Genomic DNA, 18,791 nt, shown 5'->3' on the forward strand with positions numbered 1-18,791 from the left:
CGTAGAGCTCACAATACCGAGTCCATGCACTTCCACAGACTCGCTAGGAAGTGAGGACAATATCCGCAGGAGGGATAAAGCTATATCTTCTGGATAAGAAAACATCCTGGATCGCGACTCGGCCTTGGTTGAAAGTCAGCCTTGCTGGAGAGCGGCTCTCCATAGAACAAGATCGAGCCAGCGCTGTGTCACGCATATATCGGCTCTCTGAGCATCAGACATGACACCGTCGTCCAGGAGCAGGTTTGGTCCACCTTGTTCCTATAACGAACCAGAACAGACCGAGCCCCTCTGGCTCCAGAACTCGAGGAAGTCGATATCAATCTGTGAGTAAACCCGTACAAACTGCCGGAATCCAGCGTCAATCTCCGGCTGTTCTTCGAGACCTTTAAGTCCCTCGTCAGGTCCGGGAGTAGGAAGAGGCAACGGTTGCGATAGAAGGACCGGTTTGTGCCTCGCTATCGCCAACGATCTCTCTGTGACAAAGAGAATATTATGAATCCGGCGACAATACAGAGCGTCCACATGATTCATGCCACGATAGTACTCATCCGTGTGCAGGCCCAGCGCATGTGCTAATGTGATCGCCTCGCGGAGATAAAACCAACTCTTTCGAATGTCATGCAACTCAAAGTATGTGATGGCGACAAAGAAAGATGCAAGCAGTGTCAGCACAGTGTTGTCTTTGACAAAGCTGTATTCTGACCGCATTAAAAGACACTTCTCTATGATCCGACGAGCACAAGCGGCCCATTCACCACATCTAATGATGGATTCACTGCGCCCGCACATGAACGCGGTGACCAGGGCACACAGAGCGTATAACATGCTTCTCTCATTTGGCTCCTGTGGTCTATTGAGCCTTTGATATAGCGTAGACGGCCTGAACAGTGGCATTATTGGGTACATGCGATGAAGGTAGACGTCAATACAGCGCTCCATCAGATGAGGCAGATTCTCCGGGGATAGAAGATCATTCCCGGGTGATTGGTGGGCAGCGGTAGTATGGTCTTGGTTGATTTCGATTTGTGATTGAGCAGCCCTCAAAGCCGCTATCTTCTTTCCACTGCCATGTTTTGGACTGCGCGGTCTTCGAATGTACTCGCGTTTGCAGGCCAGTTGGGAGCGCTGGCAGGAGGTGCAGGGAGAAGACCCGTCACAGCGTACGCGTCGTTGGCGACAAGGGTCACAGGGTACTCTTTTGGAGGACATGGTCATGGTCTAGGGGAGACACGGAGTCTAGGGGAAGACATGAGATTGAGGTTGAGGACGATCAAAGTTTTTGAGGCTGCATGGTGGCGAAGTACCCCGCATGGAGTCTTATTCCGATTGTGTGCATGGCATTCTGTTCTGGATGGCGCTAAATGGTGGGCCTTACCACTTCAGGAATACCCACCCACTCCGCCCTTGAGCATGATCCCGGCTGACTGGGACAGTAGCCACACAATCTAGAAACACTTCGTGATGTCATATATGGAAAGCGATGTAAGTGTGGGATGCTGTATCAATGCTGTATCTGGTACAGGTGAAGGTTGGTCAGGAGACAGACGAAAAAAGGAGGCCGGTGATGGGAGATATCTTGTAGCATAGCACCGGACTTTTCAGCATCTGGGGATATCGGAAACCTGAATAGTAGTTAATAGAACTTGTGGCCATTTCCGCAATGTGACCCCTGGCCCTTGCAGCCTGGCTCCTTACTCTCAGTGACACATTTATCGAATAGGATAACTAGTGTAGAACTGCATATGTCCGTCTCCTATTAATATACAGAGATTCGGAGAATTGGCCACTGCAGTGTCTGGTTACGAAAGTTCACTGTAAAAGGGTCTGGATCGCACATGCCTCTCGGAATTATATGAGCTTGCGTTTTCTGGCTGTTTTAATGTTTGAGATACATGATATATTCTTCTAACACTCGCAGTTGGAGAACAGAATCTGGACTGCGTAGCGGGTGAGGACTCAGTTTACCAAATACTGCAGCAGGTTTCACATCTTTCTTGATATCACACCTGGCTCTGTCCACACAATTGCTTAGTAATGTGAGACAGCGTCCAGAGGTACCCTAGTTCCTTTGTAGGCGGTCTTCCAGCATCATGGACATGCCCACTAGATCGTATAGATCCCAATGCTGGAGGATGGTTGTGTCATTATTGGAGTTGCAATTTGACCATTCCTTTGCAATTTCCTGGAGTACTCCCTGCAAAAGGAGTACTGCGGTCAGTTTCTGCATGCAACTGACAGAATCCCTGTTGCTAACACAGTTAATCCTCTCAGTCATCACATGTATGTCCTTTAAGAACAGGGGTACAAGTACTTGGCCTGGGATGGTGCAGACCAAAGCCGCTTCGTGACCAGCATGCGAAACCCTTTGATCAGCATATTTGCGAATGATCTGGATCGCTCCAGTGTCGCGCAGAGCCAAATGAGCGTTGCCAATATCAGTTTCTTCAAGACACGTTTGAACTAACTTCACAGAATCACTCGAGACGAGGCCCGGCTTTACCACGACATAAGACGCAAGAGACGGAAAGGGATATCGTATTAACGTGCTCTATTCTTGAGGGTCGTGCTCCAATATACTTGAATGGAGCCCCGGCTCCGGCCTGGAAATTGGTCCAAAAATAACCTTGTCACCTCCGACCAAGCTCGTTTCTCGTCTCTCCTCAGCCTCAGAAGGAGCTCTATTTCTTCGGATGACCACGGCATGCCTTTCCGAGAGGTTTCAGGAAGCGCAGTGGAATCAGCTGGCTGAGATACGTAATGTGTCGGTTGTGCTATACACTCAGACACTCTCAGGTCGAATTCAGACATACAGCGTGGTAGTGCGCCTTCAAACAGCCATGTAAGAAATTGTAAGCATTCATCAACTAATACAGATGTGAAGTGAGAACGAAGCAATGAGAAAGAATGCTCCTCCGAGGCGGTTGCAGAAGAACCTCTGACCCGTTTGCACTGTTGTGGTTGTCCATGCAACTGTTGTAACTTCCGCTTGCGGCGTTTCGACTGTTGTCCGCTGGTTGGGACCTCGCGGGGGTTGCTGGACGCACGAATGTGGGCTTCAGGGTTGTTATTGGCAGATACTTGTGCGTGTGACTGGTTGTGCGGCGGGCCATCCAACCGAGAGCTTCCTTCCTGCGCTTCAGGATATGCGTTAGAGTTTCTATTCTCGGCACGCGTGACGCGGAGAAGTGGTGGAGGGTCGGGATATTAATAAATGGTCTGTGAGATGACGGCATCAACATCCGCATGAATATGCTGTCGTTCATCTTCTGCCTCCCAGGGGCCATTGTTGGTGAGGATCACCGGGTCGATCGGAATGCCATTTTGTTGGTCTGCCAGTTAGAGAAACTCTTGCCAGCTCTCGTCCGAGCTGGATACACTGGGTGATGATATATAAGTCAAGGCGTCCTCTGGGAAAAAAGGCACATCAATTGAGGCATCAGTGGCATTGTGAACTTCGGGTGACGTGGACAGGTCCGAATTTGATGATGGACCAGCTCTGTTTCTCAGAGACTGTTCTAGACGCTCTGCGTGCTGCATGTCGGATGATGTGGCGGGCGTGGTGGCAGAGTGCAGCCTGGATGGCTTCTGAGACGGAGACTGAGGGCCCCAGAAGGTGCCAGATTGTGTTACGGAAATTGCATGAACGCAAACCTCAGCTGGGGGCCGCGCCGGGAGCTGATGATTGGGCAATGGCAATGCTTGGGGGAGGGGTGACTGAGGAAATTTGATGGCAGGGGAGTCATTGGAAGACGGGTGTAGGCGTGAGCGCTTAGAGGAGGATCTTGTGCGGAAAGGGGGTTTCCATGTCTTGAGATTATCAGCGTGAAATACAGGCAACATATTGGGGGTTAAGGGGAGACTGGGATATGCTGATGGAGTTTGAATGCGCGAAAGCTGTGCTCTACTCCGGTCAGGAAACTGGCCGCGGTATTCCTTAAAGTCCCGACACCAGAGCTATGTTAGGAGGATGGTCAAATCATTTGGAGAGAGTCCATCTCTGGACATCTCGACGTCTGGAAGACTGAGTTTGGTCTTTAAATCCGATATGATGTACTTTGAGATTTATTAGTATACAGACTATATCGGGGTCAAAAAATGCATACCTCCTTCAAGGTATTAGACATATTCTTTGGGACACAGAAGCCCCTCAGCTGAGCAAGAGCTGTTTCGAAGTCCCGGCGGAAATTCTCCACGGTCTCCGTCGTAGGCCTTTCCTCGATTCGACCCTTTGTGTTTCTTGCGTAAAATTCCAAAAATCCTTTGTAGGTTTTGATGTCCGGGGGAGAGCGGGCAGCGGGGTGCAGTTCAAGGAATCTGAGACGATGAGACGCGAGCCTCCGTAGATTCGAAAGACTTACTGGTCAAAAACCTCCACACTCCGCTCATACCTTTCGGCCGTTCGTGGAAGAACAGCTCGTTTGATCTCTTTATCATCGTGTTCGTCAAGGTTGATGACGCACGTAAAAGTTGCTGCTGGCTTCTGTGGCATAGTGTCCGATCAGTTTGAGTTAGGGATCAAGGTGTAGTGTAGGAGTAAGACGGACGCATCGTGGTTTAAAACAAGTTCTCTCTCACACATGGGCACTACTCTGCGCTTTTGTCAAAATGCAGCTTCTTGGTAGTCGAGTGCAAAATATTCAGGTGCCTGAATGTTCACCTGAAGGCCGCCGGAACGTGGGCGGCAAAGCGGCGAGGGAACAGACGATGGGGTGGGTGAGCACCGACATATACATGCTGCTGTATGTTTTTTTCCATCTTTATGGATTTGAGCCTTCACATACTGTCTAAAGGTTGCCCTATCTGATGATTTCGTCTCTTCTTTTGGCGCATCGAATCTGGCCAGCACTTCCTAGGCTACTGCCGCTTCCTCGCGTGGTTCTCCCGGATTGCAACTCGGTTCTTATTATATCCCCGGTGGGGTAAGTCATCCCTTTCCTGGATGCCGAGTCTAATTGATGATACTCTTCCTCAATGGCACAAGTCAATTGGTTTATGAACTATCGTCTCGCTCCACTTTGACGAGGAAATCTTCCTCAACGATGAAGCCTGAGGGATGGCTGCGACGGAAGGATGGATCGGGATTTAGTATCTCAGCCACTACAGCCGTGGAGTCATCCCTCTAGTATTGCTGCCCTTTTTAGTGACATACTTCTTCTCATATAGTTCTAGAATACACCAGGAGCGAGGCCTTCCTCTTGGTAAATTATGGATTGTGTACGTAGTCCAGCCCTCATTAGGGAGCCAGACAAACCCGCCCCCCTTATGGCATTCAAGTCTCAAGAGTCATTCTTCTATGCTCTATCGGATGGACTGTTCGTAGACATATGCCGTACTAGGTTCCCTGGGTGCCGAACTACTATATCTTAAGCCAGTGTACGGCGGTAGACCACCCCCACCTAGTCTCTGAACCTTCACCATAGTATTCGCCATATACCGTTGGCTGGGATCGTCCAATTTCTCGGCGCTGACCATACCAATATGGCTTTTCCCATCTTGGTATATAGCAGACTTGTTGCTTCAACTTTGAGACATGGCCTACAAGGCGGTCCAAGTCTGGAGGACAGCACAGTCTTTACCACTACGATCTCATCATTTACGGTAACATTGAATTCGATGATACACGCAGATTAGCCTATATCATGTCAATGACACTCCAGCTTTCAACGCCACAAAGACGATCTTCGCATCATAGAGTCCGATATCCCAAACGTCATTATCACAAAGCACCTTCTTCTAATTCCTGCGATCCTCTCAAGAAATGCCTCCGTTGGGGCCTGCGTTGTTGGACCTAGACGAACGAATATAGTACTGGGACTTCATTACATGGACTTTTTTTCGGGATAATAAGGTGTATCTCTCGCACTCATTTAATCCTGCGAGATTCAACTGCATTGGTACATCCGCTCAGACCAGTCCACGCCTAGATTCTTGGTTCCCCACGCAGCTGCATCATTGTGGGCGATCTTGGGCACCGCCCCCTTGGCCTCCGCCGGCTATTCCACCCTCACTGGCTGCTCCGGTCTCGGCGCCAAGTACGCCGAGGTCTGCTTATGCTGATCCTCCCACTTCCAGATTATGTCCCTGCGATAGCACGGACATTGAGATAACAGACATCCCGAATTGCTAGAGACCTGTTCCGGGACATTAGAAACTAATTCCCTTGGCATCACGCCACCCTCCAGCCATGGTTCTACCTACCAAAGCCGCTTCAGCGTTACATCCATGAGGAGCGTGAGATTAATCACCGTCATTGCACCGCTGCAACCCTGTTCCTTTTGTCCTGGCACTCCCTGGCCCGCATGAGGAGCTGCCTGATCACTACGCCAGAGATGTTGGTAGGCAGCCATCTACGCCATCCGACTCTTTGTTCTGACCCCGCTGGTCTTGGCTGGGACGTATGCGGTCAGCGGAGGTGTCTAGTAGATACTGGAGACTGAGTCAGAGATAATGAAGCCGCACCTCGAGCACGAGGTTGGGCTAGCCTGAGGGCCGCTTCTCGGCCACAAGGGGGGTCTAAAGCGATCGAAACCATAAAAGGCGACCTCCACTTCCCCCGTCTCTTCCCCAACTCTCTCCCCAAATTCTCCGCGTTTCATTTTCGTTGGCCGATATTGTGCAAAGCATATCCACTTCGTCCTGAACCTCAACCGCTTGTCATCCACCATGGGGGAGAAGACTTCCGACCCTGAGGCACCAAGTCTCTCCCACCATGAGTCTTCCATATCTATTGAGAAGCAAGGAGGAGATGCAGCTACTGCTCGAGAGTGGGCTCATGATGTGAACAAAAGCACCACGACCAACACTAAACTCAAGAATCCTCTTGCCGGGTTGACTCGAGAACAGCTCCTGAGTGAAGTCGAGGCTTTCGCGAAGGAGAAAGATCTCGAACATATCCTCGACGATCTGCAAAAAGGAGCTCTTGTCGCACAGGATCCCAGAGAGTTTGAGCAGATGGACGAGCTGACGGAGAGTGAGAAAGAGCTACTTCGACGGGAGAAGACGCATCGATGGAGTCAGCCGTTTATGATGTATTTCATGACAAGTAAGTCTCCTCGCGATCCTCCTGGTGGGTTTGGATTTAACCCGGCCTGTCAGTCCTCTGTGCTGGATCTGCTATCGTGCAGGGAATGGATCAGACTGCCGTCAACGGTGCACAGGAGTACGTACTCGCCCATTCTCCATCTGAGCTATACTAAGTAGGGCAGGTTCTACTTTGCTGAATTTAATGTCACCGACACTTGGATGCAAGGCCTCCTGAACGGCGCTCCCTATCTGTGCTCCGCCGTCATCGGATGCTGGACCACTGCGCCCCTGAATCGCTGGTTTGGTCGCCGCGGATGCATCTTCATCTCCTGCTTTATCTCCTTTGCCGCCTCATTCTGGATGGCGGCCGCGCATACCTGGTGGAATTTGTTGCTCGGCCGTTTCCTCCTGGGGTTTGCCGTGGGCGCCAAATCCACAACCACGCCGGTGTATGGCGCCGAGTGCTCCCCGGCTAATATCCGCGGTGCTTTAGTCATGATGTGGCAGATGTGGACGGCATTTGGCATTATGCTGGGGTATATTGCCTCTGTTGCGTTTATGGATGTGACGCATCCCACAATCCCGGGCTTCAACTGGCGATTGATGCTAGCGTCTACCGCCATTCCGTAAGTAGGCTCCTGCATTGATTGCATATACATGTGCTAACGACCTTGGATCAGGCCCTTCTTCGTCTGCATCCAGGTCTACTTTTGTCCCGAGTCGCCGAGGTGGTACATGATGCGCAACCGCTACGACGATGCGTACAAGGCGCTCTGCAAATTCCGTCCGTCAACGTTCCAAGCTGCGAGAGACCTGTACTATATCCATGCTGCTCTAACGGTGGAGGAGAAGCTCCGCGAGGGCAAGCATTTGTTCCGCGAGATGTTCACCGTCCCGCGCAACCGACGTGCGGCGCAGTCATCTTTCTTCGTCATGTTCATGCAGCAGGCAAATCAACCTCTTTCCGTCCTATAATCAAGATCTAACTGTCGTAGTTCTGTGGTGTCAATGCCATCATGTACTATTCCTCGTCGATGTTCCGAGAAGCCGGTTTTGACACCCGTATGGCACTCGTCACTTCTCTCGGATGCGGCATCACCAACTGGATCTTCGCCCTGCCAGCCGTATACACGATCGACACCTTTGGACGACGGAATCTGCTGCTAACCACGTTCCCTTTGATGTGTATATTCCTGCTCTTCACTGGCTTCTCCTTCTACATCCCCGATCAAACCTCTCGGACAGCCTGCGTCGCGACTGGCATATACCTCTTCATGATTGTGTACTCGCCCGGCGAAGGCCCGGTACCATTCACCTACTCTGCAGAAGCTTTCGTAAGTCCTCCTTCAATTACTATCGTCGCGGTCTACTGATAATGCCAGCCCCTCTACATCCGAGACATCGGCATGTCCTTCGCAACAGCCACAACGTGGGGCTTCAACTTCATCGTCTCGCTGACCTGGCCGTCGCTCAATAAATCGTTCACGCCCACCGGTGCCTTTGGATGGTACGCGGCGTGGAACTTCTTCGGCTGGATCTTTTGTTATTTCTGTCTGCCGGAGACTAAGGCGCTCTCGCTGGAGGAGCTGGATCAGGTCTTTTCGGTTCCGACGACCAAGCATATCAATCACTATCGGGCGATGTTGCCGTGGTATGTCAAGAAGTATTTGCTTCGGAGAGATGTGCCAGCGCAGAAGCAGCTTTACGATTATTATTAGGGATGGTGTATGTGTGGATTGTGGATAGTGAGTGCGGGGATATATTTCTTGACTTTGTGCTGTTGGCCTAGTTTATGGCAGTATCTGTCTCGGTCTTGCTGTCTCAGTTGATCAATACTCGATAATTGCTCTATAACCACTTTGTAGCGATAATGCCATGCTATTTCTTACAATTAATGCAGTCGTCCCTGTTTCCCGATCAGGACGAAGTACATGGTGACGGAAGATCAACAGCGGGAATGATCCTTATTGGCTGCAGACCAACCAATCAAGACCCACTTTGACTAGAAATTTCTTTCAGCCAATCAGACACTTATATTATTCTCGGAACCCATATCACTACTACTTCTGATTGGCCAACAATTTCAAGAATGGATCAATTATCCTGATTGGGACCTACTCAATCTCGGCATTAGGTAACATATACCAATATCAACGGCTGCAGAGAGGAATGGAGCACACGAACTGGGCCCCAGACTGAGCGTGCTGGCCGTTGAGTCATCATGATGCTGTCGCAGTTTTGTTTCGCCGTTGGAAGCCCGGAGCTCGCAGCTTGACCTGTTAGTATCAAGAGCTGGTGACACACTGTATCTGTGACGACGGAGAACATCCCGGCCTCGACAACAGTATCGTGATTGCATTGTATGAGTGAGATCGTAGGGTTGCCACGGTGAAAAATCTGCGTTCCAGCTCCACTCGTCCGGGAGCCGCTCGATCAGACCTCAACCGTCTCTTTCGTCACTCGTTAGAGTCGCAATCATGGGTTCCATGCTCGAGGAAGGATCCCGTCCTGCTGCCGACGCTGAGATGGACACGGATCGTGTACATCCCGACGCTGTTTCCGATGGCGAGCGTGACTTTGAGAAGCAGGACTCGAAACCAGAGTATCAGGATGCATTCGGAGACGAGGAGTATGCCGAGGTGAAGTACAAGACCTTGAGTTGGTGGTGAGTGTCGTCATGATCTGATAGATGAGCTGCTGCTGACCCGCGCAGGCAATGTGGTTTCCGTGAGTATGCCTTCACGAGTTCAAGGACGTAGCTGATCGAGAGCAGTCATGGTTGCCGAGACGGTGTCGCTGGGTATTCTCTCCCTGCCCGCGGTGGTGGCTGCCTTAGGCCTCGTTCCGTAAGTCTATCCATTCCCCTCCGCCGACAATTCTAACGAACGTAGAGCCATCATTCTCCTTGTAGCGCTTGGTCTGATGTCCACCTACACTGGATACACGATTGGGCAGTTTAAATGGGCTTACCCGCACATCCATTCAATGGGGGATGCCGGCGAGGTCATCATGGGCAGATTTGGCCGGGAGCTCTTCGGAACAGGCCAATTGCTCCTGGTTGTCTTCATCATGGCTAGCCATATCCTGACTTTTACCGTCGCCATGAACTCGATTACAGATCATGGGACGTGCTCGATCGTCTTTGGAGTGGTTGGCTTGGTCATTTCGTTCGTGCTGTGTTTGCCACGCACGCTGGCCAAGGTCTCGTTTCTATCAGTTGCTTGTGCGTATGTCTCTGACGATGTAGAATGCCACTGACAATTCGAAGCCTTCATCAGCGTCTTTTCAGCCGTTCTGATCGTCATGATTGCCGTTGGTGTGCAACGGCCATGGCACGGCAGTGTCAATGCCACTGTTGATACCAGTTTATACAAGGCTTTTCTTGCTGTCTGCAATATCGTCTTTTCATTTTGTAGGTCTTTTCCCCTCTTCATCCCATTCATGGATCACTGACAAAACAGCCGGACACGTCGCCTTCTTCGGCTTCATGGCCGAACTGAAAGACCCCCGCGACTACCCCAAGTCGCTCTTCCTGCTGCAAGGCATCGACACGTGCTTGTATATCGTCGCCGCCGTTGTGATCTACTGCTATGCCGGCGACGACGTGACCTCACCGGCGCTAGGCTCAGCCTCGACTATCGTGAAGAAGGTGGCGTACGGAATCGCCTTGCCGACTGTAAGTCTTTTGTACTCCTCTCAAGATCCAGCTGACGAGGAGTAGATCATCATCGGAGGCGTGGTGAACGGCCACGTCGCATGCAAGTACATCTACGTGCGGATGTGGCGCCACAGCGACCGCATGCATAAGCGCGATCTTGTTGCGACCGGGTCATGGGTGTTGATTGGGCTGGCGACTTGGATCGTGGCTTGGATTATTGCCGAGGCTATCCCGGTGTTCAACAATCTGTTGAGTCTGGTGGTATGTTTCCTTGCTGGTTGGCTATGGGTCAAGCTGATGATTATGTTATGCAGGCGTCGCTTTTTGCAAGCTGGTTTACCTGTAAGCTCTTTCCTTCTATTTTGATATCTCGCTGACGATTGCAGACGGCTTCAGCGCTCTTTTCTGGCTGTATCTCAATAAGGGCCGGTTCTTTTCGACTCCGATGAAGACTGCGCTTACTCTTCTCAACATCTTCATCATGGGAATCGCATGCTGCATTGTACGTTCTTGCTGACATTTCTATGATACAATTGCTGATTATCTTGACAGTGTGGTCTGGGGCTTTATGTGTCAGGCAAGGCCCTGCACGACGACCCCAGCAGTGTCAGTTTCTCATGTGCGAATAATGCCTAACGGCTGTATATAGATTTTAGAGGCCACATCCAGTGGCACATGTACAGTAGAGATAGTGTATCATAATCCCTCATGTTCGATGCTTCTCTTCTACGCGATTCCCTACAGGGTCTACGATGCCTACAGTGCCAGCAGGGCAAAATGCGCTGGGCTGAGGTACTACACTGTGCGTTTGCCCTGTAGGCTGTATCTGGTACTTGACCTGCTCCAGTGACTCCCGCCGTAGCAACTGTGTCCGCTCATCGGTCTCCGTCTCCTGCCTCTTGTATCCTTTGCTCACCTTGGCCGCCAGCTCCCGGACCCCACAGGTAACCTTGTGCTCCAGCGCGAAGTACTCGTGGTTATGTGCGCCCCGAGACGGGAAATGTAATCATCGCACCGTCGGTAACGTCTTTCCGGCGCCAGGGATACCCGATCGGATCGCGGAACGTTCCCTTGCGCTTGCGCTCCTCGCCGCGACCCGCGACCCTCGACCCGCGATTCATTGGAAGGTCTATTCCGCAGTTCGGCGCGCTGTATTATTCGATAAAACGCGGGGTTACGTGCGGCGGATCTGATCCTTCATGTAGATGTTGTTAAGGAAGTGGCAGGAGGCGTTCGATTCGGAGAGGGGCATTGTTACGGCCGCATCGAGGGCGAAAACTTCTGCGCGGAGCATTTGGATGTCGGATGGAACGTCAATGAGGGTTGATCTTGGAGCTGGAGCGCGTCGAGGGGGAAATATTCTGGCTGGCTCATGTTGTATTGCAGTGCTCATCGCGATGACTTCAGGGAGCTCAAGTTGGTGATAATTGTGGCTGCCTGATCAGGACTAGTCATCACGTGGACTGTCCTGGTTGATGCCATCATTTTCCGGCTACTACCACCGACGGGAGCATGTGACTTCAATCATCGACTCGATGCTCGAGAGCGAGTCTTCCAGAATGTTGATGTCGAATCGAAGCCACGGTTGCAGATTCCGGTCCCTCACTAGACTCGACCAGGTAGTGTTCGAAGACTTCACCGATGACCTGTACGATGATACACGGATTATGCTTCTTGATGTCCATTCGGAGGTGGACAATATATATCAGGCAGAATCCTGACGGGGACGTAAAGATGTCTGTCTTTTGATAAGGCCACCCTCTGATCCAGTGAAGTGCTGAATCCCGTCCAATGAGTAAAGTGTGCTTGTAACCCCGAGTGTCCCTGATTGACTGGACGAATTGCAAGAAGATGTAGAAAATACTTGACACCCTTGCAATCACAAAATGATGATAGTTATCCTGCCTCAATAGACAATCAACAAGTCCTATATTCGATCATTAGTCAGTGTGCCCGAGTGGTTAAGGGGAGTGATTAGAAATCACTTGGCTTCGGCCGCATAGGTTCGAGTCCTATCGCTGACGTTCTTTTTTTCCCCTCGTCTTCTTCTGTAACGGAACTACGCAATTGTTGCAACCCGAAGGAGATTTTCCTTTTTTGCTACCTGACTGCTGTAAGATACTGCAAAGTCACTTCTACCGGCCCTGTTGATATACCGACCATCCCCCTAGTCTCCGGCTGTAGTTTCGTCCAATCTCGTAGACGTACAAGGAGTAACCCAAACAATATACATACAAACACCAGAACATTCAAAGGAAACGCTGAGCAAACAAACCTCTGAAGCATGGATCGTGGGAATACAGAGTTGGTACCGAATGGCTGATAGCCGCTTCCTCGTACGACAACTGGCGTGGGAAAGTTCATGGTCGCTGCGACTTCCACTGCCAAATTGAGGACTCCGAGTTCATCCAAAGATCTTTCTCTGTTTTTTTGTCAATCGCTGTCTTCGGGGGATTGGTCAGGCTACATAGTACGTTCTGCCTTAGCTCTAGGTTCTCTCAACCCTGAAATATAACTGGACGATGAATACTTCAGAATATATGAACGACCATGCAAGGAAAGGCAATCCTCGGAGATTACGAGTCGAAGAATACTGTTAATATACCTCCGGAAGCCATTCCCGAACCTCATCGCCAAACTCTCTTTCGTCCTGCTCGTCCCATCTTCTCCTTCTCGCAGCACGGCCAATGTAGCGATTCTCCTGCGGATCCTTGGCAGCCAGTCTTCTGGCGACTTCGTTGGCCTCAAACAACGTGACCAATCTACGCTTCGCATCGGGTCCTCTCAAAGTCTCTGCCTTGCCGCGGCTGAAGTCGTAGATCCTCCGTTTCATCGTTGGGGCTTCATCACTCTCCTCGACGAAGGATTCGGGCCGACGATCCACAAGGCTCTCTCCATACCGATTGCTGCCGTACATGAACCTGTTTCGACGCTCCAATCCGGGAGGGTTGGATGTAACTTCAGTGACCCACGCGGCCTCGGCGAGTTCAGCAGGCGTCGAGCCAGAAGCGTTTTCGCGATGGAGGAGATCCGGACGGCGTTCGAGCAAGATCTCCAGCGTTTGAAGGAGCTGGCACCGCACGGCATCGTGTATAACGGTGTTGCCAGCCCCATCCAACAGTTCGAGATGCTTTTGCCCCGTGCTTTGGGCAAAGTCCAAGATCATTCGAAGAGCTTTCATTTGATTATCGCCTTCGCAGTTGCTTCCATTGCCATAGGCGGAGTAGGTATTCGTGGTGCTCAAGGCCTGCACCATCCACATTGCCAAGGGTGTCAGAGAGCCGGGCCCGTGTGACGAACGTTCGACGAGCAGGGAGGAAACCAAAGACGGATCAACCAGTTCGAGCATCTTCTGGAAGTCATCCAGCTTTTCGGCCGAGGGGGAGCTGACACTGCAGAACAGAAGATGAAGGATGTTGTTACCCTTCTTGTTGCGCACGGTCTGGTCGGCCCCCGCCTCGATGAGGATTTTGGCATAAGTAGGACGAACAAGTGAAAATGCAATCATCAAGGGGGTATATCCATCAACGGACTTGACCTCGAGACAGTGAGGGACATGTCGAACCAAGTACTTGACCAGTCGTTCTGACTCGACCGTTGGCTTTGCGAAAAGGGCACAGTGCAGGACAAGATCGCCTGGTGACAGTTAGCATCATATGTAACGTCTCGAACACACCATGCAGGGAACCTACGTCTGATATTCAACCAGTTTGTAATGGAACGCTCGACACCCAACTTTCCCATGGCGAGCCTCTTGATACGCTTATCATGCTTGTGTGACTCGGTAAACTCCAAATAGTATCGGCCAGGCGCAGTTCCCAAGAACCACTCCACTGCTTTGAGGTTCCCTTCACGCGCAGCAACCAGAAGGGGAGGTTTTTCCTCCTCGGGCTGTGCGGGAAGGATGCCGCGACCGGCAGCCGCCCAGTCCGCTCGCTTCTTGCCGTGGATGGACAGTCCTTGGTAGTATTTGGGCTTCTCCTTGATTTCCACTCCGCTCTGCTCCGCCAGCTTATCTATTTGAATGCCAGCCCCCGTATGTTTGATGAGTTCTGCCAGGCAGCGGACTCGTCCCAGCTGCATTGCCACAGTAAGATCCCACTGTCCAACCGTAAAGATGGTCTGCTCGGAACTTCCGGACTTCGCAGACAGCTCCCGGCCGAGATCCAGAAGGAAGATCAGAAGCCCAACATCATCCTTATAGATTGCGTACTGCACAAGATTGCAAGGCTTTCGCTCATCCGGCAGGGTTGTCCCCATGAAGTCTTCAACCGAACAACCGTCCTTCAAGAGAGAAAGAGGCGAGGTCCTGCTCTCGACCTGCATCTTCACCTCACCAATGTTGTCAATAGTGAATTCTTCATCGAGGATCTGCCTCTCTATATCGAGCCCGTCACTGTTGTCGTCGCTTTCGTCGCAGGAATAATCATCGTCATTGTTGGTTGTTGCTCGCAACCTATACCGCACATTTTCTTGCTCGTCCTGAGGCTTGTACTGCACTTGTGCAATGGCGATAATCGCCTTCGCTACGTCCAAATGTCCACGTAGGACGGCGATGTTGAACGGGTGGAAGTTTCTCTGGTCTTTCGTCGCAATTTCCAGCGGCGGTCTCTGCTTGTCTGGACCCCATGTCCCGAGGGTGAGTGATTTGATGGTCTCAAGGTCACCACACCACGCTGCCTCAAACCTAAACGCAGTCAGCATAACCGAAGTGCAGTACACGGAAGGAACCGAAGGAGAACCTACAATTGGATATAACCTTCCCTTGTGATGTCGTTGAGATCCGGCCTTCTGAAGTCAAAGGTGATATTGAACGGATCAGGCTTGGTGACGCAGCATCCGTAATGATTCCTGCCGTTATCAGAAGACGTTTCAATGTCTGGAAACAACTGCTTGAACTCCTTGGCGCCCCTGGCAAGTAATTCCTCCTCGAGCTTCTCGAACTCGTTGAGAGCCAGTTGAACGGCCGCCTTCTTCTCCTCGACACCCTTGCGCTTCGCTGCACACTTCACGTCGTCGTCATAGCGCTTCTGCTCTGATTCAACACGGGAGTGTGCACTGCGGAGAGCGGCTTTGGCCGTCCACAGCTGGTATGTGTCTTCTTTGAAGGGGGAGAGATAGTAGCTGTCCTCGTGCTCCAAGGGTCTTGGCGGCTCCCGGGTGTGAGTCTCGGGCTTGTACGCACGCAGAGCCTTCAGCTTTTCTCGCACACAATCCAGCAGTGATCTGCCTTGTCGGTAGGTTCTAGCGTGAACATCATGCTGCATCTGGTACCCTTCCTTAGTCAGTGTATTGGAATCTGCGCCTCGGGCCAGAAGCTTCAGGGCCACGGATGGCTGATCTTTGAGGACACTCAATATAATAGGCTGGGTCACATTAGCATCGAATCTTCTCTTCACTTCCTCAGAGGAGTCGTTCCGTATTCCATTGATGTGCACCTGTGCTGACTTGATGAATTCGTCAAAGGCAATAGTCGGGCTCGCTTCTGCTTCAAGCAACTTCAAGGCTCCGATGACATTCCCCGATTTGATCGCCGTTGTCAGCGCAGTCTCGGCATTGGGGCTGAATTGCCAACCACTAGTAGCAATGTAGTTGATTGTCCGTTCGACTGCCGGACGGTCATGCTGCAGGTACGAGTCCAGCAACTCAGTGTATTTCGGAGAAGCCGCAATGTGAGCCACGGCAGTCTTGTGATCAAGGTCTGCCTGTGCCGGCGAGGCGCCCAGTTGTAGCAGCTTCGTCGACATCGCCTTCGCCTGCTCTATTGGCAGTTGGAGCGCCAAGACCAGGGTGAGGATGGCAGCTCGCGGGCTGTTGTTGTACTCGTGCAACAATTTGACCGGCAGAAGCACATCCGCGCCGAAAGAGGATACCAGTTCCTCAACAGCAGCGACGTGGCCGTTCAAAATCGCGAGATGCAGAGGGGAGGCGTGACTGTCCCAAGCGATCACATTGATGTCGTAGACGTCAGGGTCCTGGTCGCTTGAGTCATCGGGCATCGAGTCCTGTGCGCTATCTGCATCCTTTTGGACTTTCACAAAAGAACCGGTGGCAAACGACTGAGCATCTGCCTCGCTCTCAGCGGAAGGATGACTCATGAGCTCGGCGTCTTCCTCACCATCGTTGGCCTCTTTATCGGATGAGGCTCCCTTGCGCGCCTGCTCCTTGCGAGCTTCTTCCTCCTCATTCTCCTCGCTCTTCGTCAGCAAGATCCTGATTATCTCGACGTGGCCTCGAGCTGCAGCGAGATGTAAGGCCGTTCGCCCGTCGGCCAGTCGAGCGATCAAACGAGCTCCGTGGTCAACAAGACACTGAACAATTTCGCGCGTGGAGGTCATGACCGCCAGATGCAACGGAGTGCGACCGGTAAAATCGCGACGGTTCACATCAAAGCCGTGTGACAGCCACTGCTTCACGCCTTCCACGTCGTTGTCGACGATCGCTTGACACAAGCCTGCTGTGTTTCCGACGTATGCCATTTCTGTCCAAGTTAGCATTCGGACACCGTAAAATCAGGGAACACTGACCAGTCCAATCGGTTTCGGTGATAGGATTGAAACTGCCAATCTCCTGGCGGCCGGGGTTGTCCTGGAGGAATTTGATTCTTCCCGAGACGTAGATCTTGCTCTCCTCCTCGGCCAATTGCTTCTCCTCGGGAGTGACGGGGACAGGACAAAAGCCACAGCAATCCTCGATCACGTCTTCAAAGTTGCCAAAGAAAGCCGGATGGCGATGCAGGTGGACCTCGCGATCTTTGGGTTTGTTCCATTCCGCATTGAGCAGCAAATCCTTAGTGTAGAGCAGTTTCTCAATCTTTCGGGCGTGGAATCTTTCGCCATAAGGAATGGTCTGATGTGATTAGTATTTGGCTTGCCGTCAAACAAGGCACTGCTCACAAAAGTATGGTAGTCGGACACGTCCTCCTCGTCGACCCATTCAGGCACCTCGTCGTCCCAGTCATTCTTGATGTTTCCTCGCAGCTGCTTCGAGATTCGCATGGGAACCGGTCGGCCTCGCTCTCGACGCCGCTTATCGATGTATGCATCCCGGTCGGAAGGCTTTGGGAGCTTCTCCAGCACTAAAAGCCGGGCAAGGCCGAGCGTCCTGGTGAAGCTGCGCTCAAAAATCGTCTGTGTGAAAGTCAGTATCACTCGCAATGATTGGTCACATGGCATACCGGATCAATCTTGGAGCGGTCCAGCGATGGCCAGAACACCTCGAATCCTCGACGGGCGTACTTGGAAAGACGATTCTCGTACGACGGCGACCGTCTGGACAGATCCACATGGTTAATTTGGGTGACAAACGCACCGACCGCACGTGGTGCCAGATACACTTGGCTACCATCGTAAGCTGCGCACGAGCAGTCGACATCAAACCCGGTCAAGATCTCGGCGATGGACTTGTAGATGCGAAGGACGATTTGAACATGGCGTGTAGGGTACTGCGACACGATCGTGATGGCATTCTTTGTGCGAATGGTGGAAGTCTCGGCCAGGATCGAGTCCTTGATGCGGGTTTCGATCTGCTTGATCTTCTCAATGGCCTGTTCCTCCGTCAACCCATACAAAAACAGATCGACATCCGAGGCAGGAGCAAATTTCTGATGGTAGTATTCGCGCAGGCCGCGTTTCGAGTCGCGGTACTCCTCAGGAACGGGCAATAAAGAGGTGGTCACTGCACTTCCCGCTGCAACCACATTGCTCCAGTCGAGATCACTGAGCGCGCTCTCAGAGAATAGGTTGAAGTTCGTCTGGAACTGCTTGAAGGAGGATACCACGGCCGGGGACCCATTCGCTTTTCGATCCTCATCTTTTAGTGGCATCAAATACTTGGCCTTGAGCTCCTCCGGCTCCGAAACCAGGTCACGTGCGCGAATCCGAAGATCTGCTGAGCCACTGGCATCGAACAGCGGCACCACATTGAGGAGGTTGTCTGCGACCGCGGGGTGGGATGGTTGTTGGGCGTAGATCTTGCGAAGGACTGCATCGTACTCGTTGTACGGCTGTACAAGATCGGGGATTGACTCTTGAGGACAAGAGTTGACGTGGTCGATGAAGGTAGAGTGCTTCGCAGGGACGGCAGGGAGGGTGTAACAGTCAGCCAT

General features: G+C 51.8%; 6 protein-coding genes and 1 non-coding gene across 7 annotated transcripts; 3 read left to right on the forward strand and 4 right to left on the reverse strand.

Annotated features, from left to right (window-relative positions):
- Nucleotides 1–135: 135 nt before the first annotated feature.
- P174DRAFT_435811 (uncharacterized protein) lies at nucleotides 136–1,218 on the reverse strand (the record flags this gene model as incomplete). The annotated part of the gene is made up of 2 exons (XM_024825960.1): nucleotides 136–261; nucleotides 283–1,218. The coding sequence occupies 2 exons, from the start codon at nucleotides 1,216–1,218 to the stop codon at nucleotides 136–138; spliced, it is 1,062 nt and encodes a 353-aa protein (XP_024677717.1).
- A 1,323-nt stretch (nucleotides 1,219–2,541) lies between these two features.
- Nucleotides 2,542–3,843, reverse strand: P174DRAFT_464824 (SANT/Myb-like DNA-binding domain-containing protein; the record flags this gene model as incomplete). Its single annotated transcript, XM_024830457.1, has 4 exons — nucleotides 2,542–3,165; nucleotides 3,232–3,332; nucleotides 3,381–3,600; nucleotides 3,655–3,843. 4 exons carry the CDS (start codon nucleotides 3,841–3,843, stop codon nucleotides 2,542–2,544), a joined length of 1,134 nt encoding a protein of 377 aa, XP_024677718.1.
- Nucleotides 3,844–3,957: 114 nt separating this feature from the next.
- Nucleotides 3,958–4,492, reverse strand: P174DRAFT_425647 (uncharacterized protein; the record flags this gene model as incomplete). The annotated part of the gene is made up of 3 exons (XM_024825303.1): nucleotides 3,958–4,056; nucleotides 4,107–4,317; nucleotides 4,362–4,492. The coding sequence occupies 3 exons, from the start codon at nucleotides 4,490–4,492 to the stop codon at nucleotides 3,958–3,960; spliced, it is 441 nt and encodes a 146-aa protein (XP_024677719.1).
- A 1,713-nt stretch (nucleotides 4,493–6,205) lies between these two features.
- On the forward strand, nucleotides 6,206–8,948 carry P174DRAFT_414766 (sugar porter family MFS transporter). Its single transcript, XM_024824401.1, has 6 exons — nucleotides 6,206–7,045; nucleotides 7,099–7,162; nucleotides 7,209–7,652; nucleotides 7,707–7,992; nucleotides 8,022–8,360; nucleotides 8,409–8,948. Exons 1-6 carry the CDS (start codon nucleotides 6,667–6,669, stop codon nucleotides 8,742–8,744), a joined length of 1,848 nt encoding a protein of 615 aa, XP_024677720.1. The 5' UTR covers nucleotides 6,206–6,666; the 3' UTR covers nucleotides 8,745–8,948.
- A 555-nt stretch (nucleotides 8,949–9,503) lies between these two features.
- On the forward strand, nucleotides 9,504–11,320 carry P174DRAFT_379347 (amino acid transporter; the record flags this gene model as incomplete). Its single annotated transcript, XM_024822903.1, has 9 exons — nucleotides 9,504–9,691; nucleotides 9,800–9,872; nucleotides 9,982–10,249; nucleotides 10,295–10,438; nucleotides 10,488–10,702; nucleotides 10,748–10,945; nucleotides 10,999–11,026; nucleotides 11,071–11,186; nucleotides 11,237–11,320. The coding sequence occupies 9 exons, from the start codon at nucleotides 9,504–9,506 to the stop codon at nucleotides 11,318–11,320; spliced, it is 1,314 nt and encodes a 437-aa protein (XP_024677721.1).
- A 1,307-nt stretch (nucleotides 11,321–12,627) lies between these two features.
- On the forward strand, nucleotides 12,628–12,708 carry P174DRAFT_t180. The gene has a single exon. It is a non-coding gene; the product is annotated as a tRNA-Ser (tRNA).
- A 572-nt stretch (nucleotides 12,709–13,280) lies between these two features.
- Nucleotides 13,281–18,791, reverse strand: P174DRAFT_425651 (ankyrin repeat protein; the record flags this gene model as incomplete). Its single annotated transcript, XM_024825304.1, has 6 exons — nucleotides 13,281–14,320; nucleotides 14,377–15,371; nucleotides 15,431–17,165; nucleotides 17,212–17,533; nucleotides 17,581–17,814; nucleotides 17,862–18,791. The coding sequence occupies 6 exons, from the start codon at nucleotides 18,789–18,791 to the stop codon at nucleotides 13,281–13,283; spliced, it is 5,256 nt and encodes a 1,751-aa protein (XP_024677722.1).

Source organism: Aspergillus novofumigatus, assembly GCF_002847465.1.
Source record: "Aspergillus novofumigatus IBT 16806 chromosome Unknown P174scaffold_11, whole genome shotgun sequence".
NCBI classification, from domain to species: domain Eukaryota; kingdom Fungi; phylum Ascomycota; class Eurotiomycetes; order Eurotiales; family Aspergillaceae; genus Aspergillus; species Aspergillus novofumigatus.

Excerpts from the sequence above, each read along its gene's own strand:
- P174DRAFT_414766 (XM_024824401.1), top strand. The coding sequence starts at position 6,667 with ATGGGGGAGAAGACTTCCGACCCTGAGGCACCAAGTCTCTCCCACCAT. Across the intron at positions 7,163-7,208 it reads GCCGTCAACGGTGCACAGGA|GTTCTACTTTGCTGAATTTA; the intron begins GTACGTACTCGC and ends TAAGTAGGGCAG. Across the intron at positions 8,361-8,408 it reads CCTACTCTGCAGAAGCTTTC|CCCCTCTACATCCGAGACAT; the intron begins GTAAGTCCTCCT and ends TGATAATGCCAG.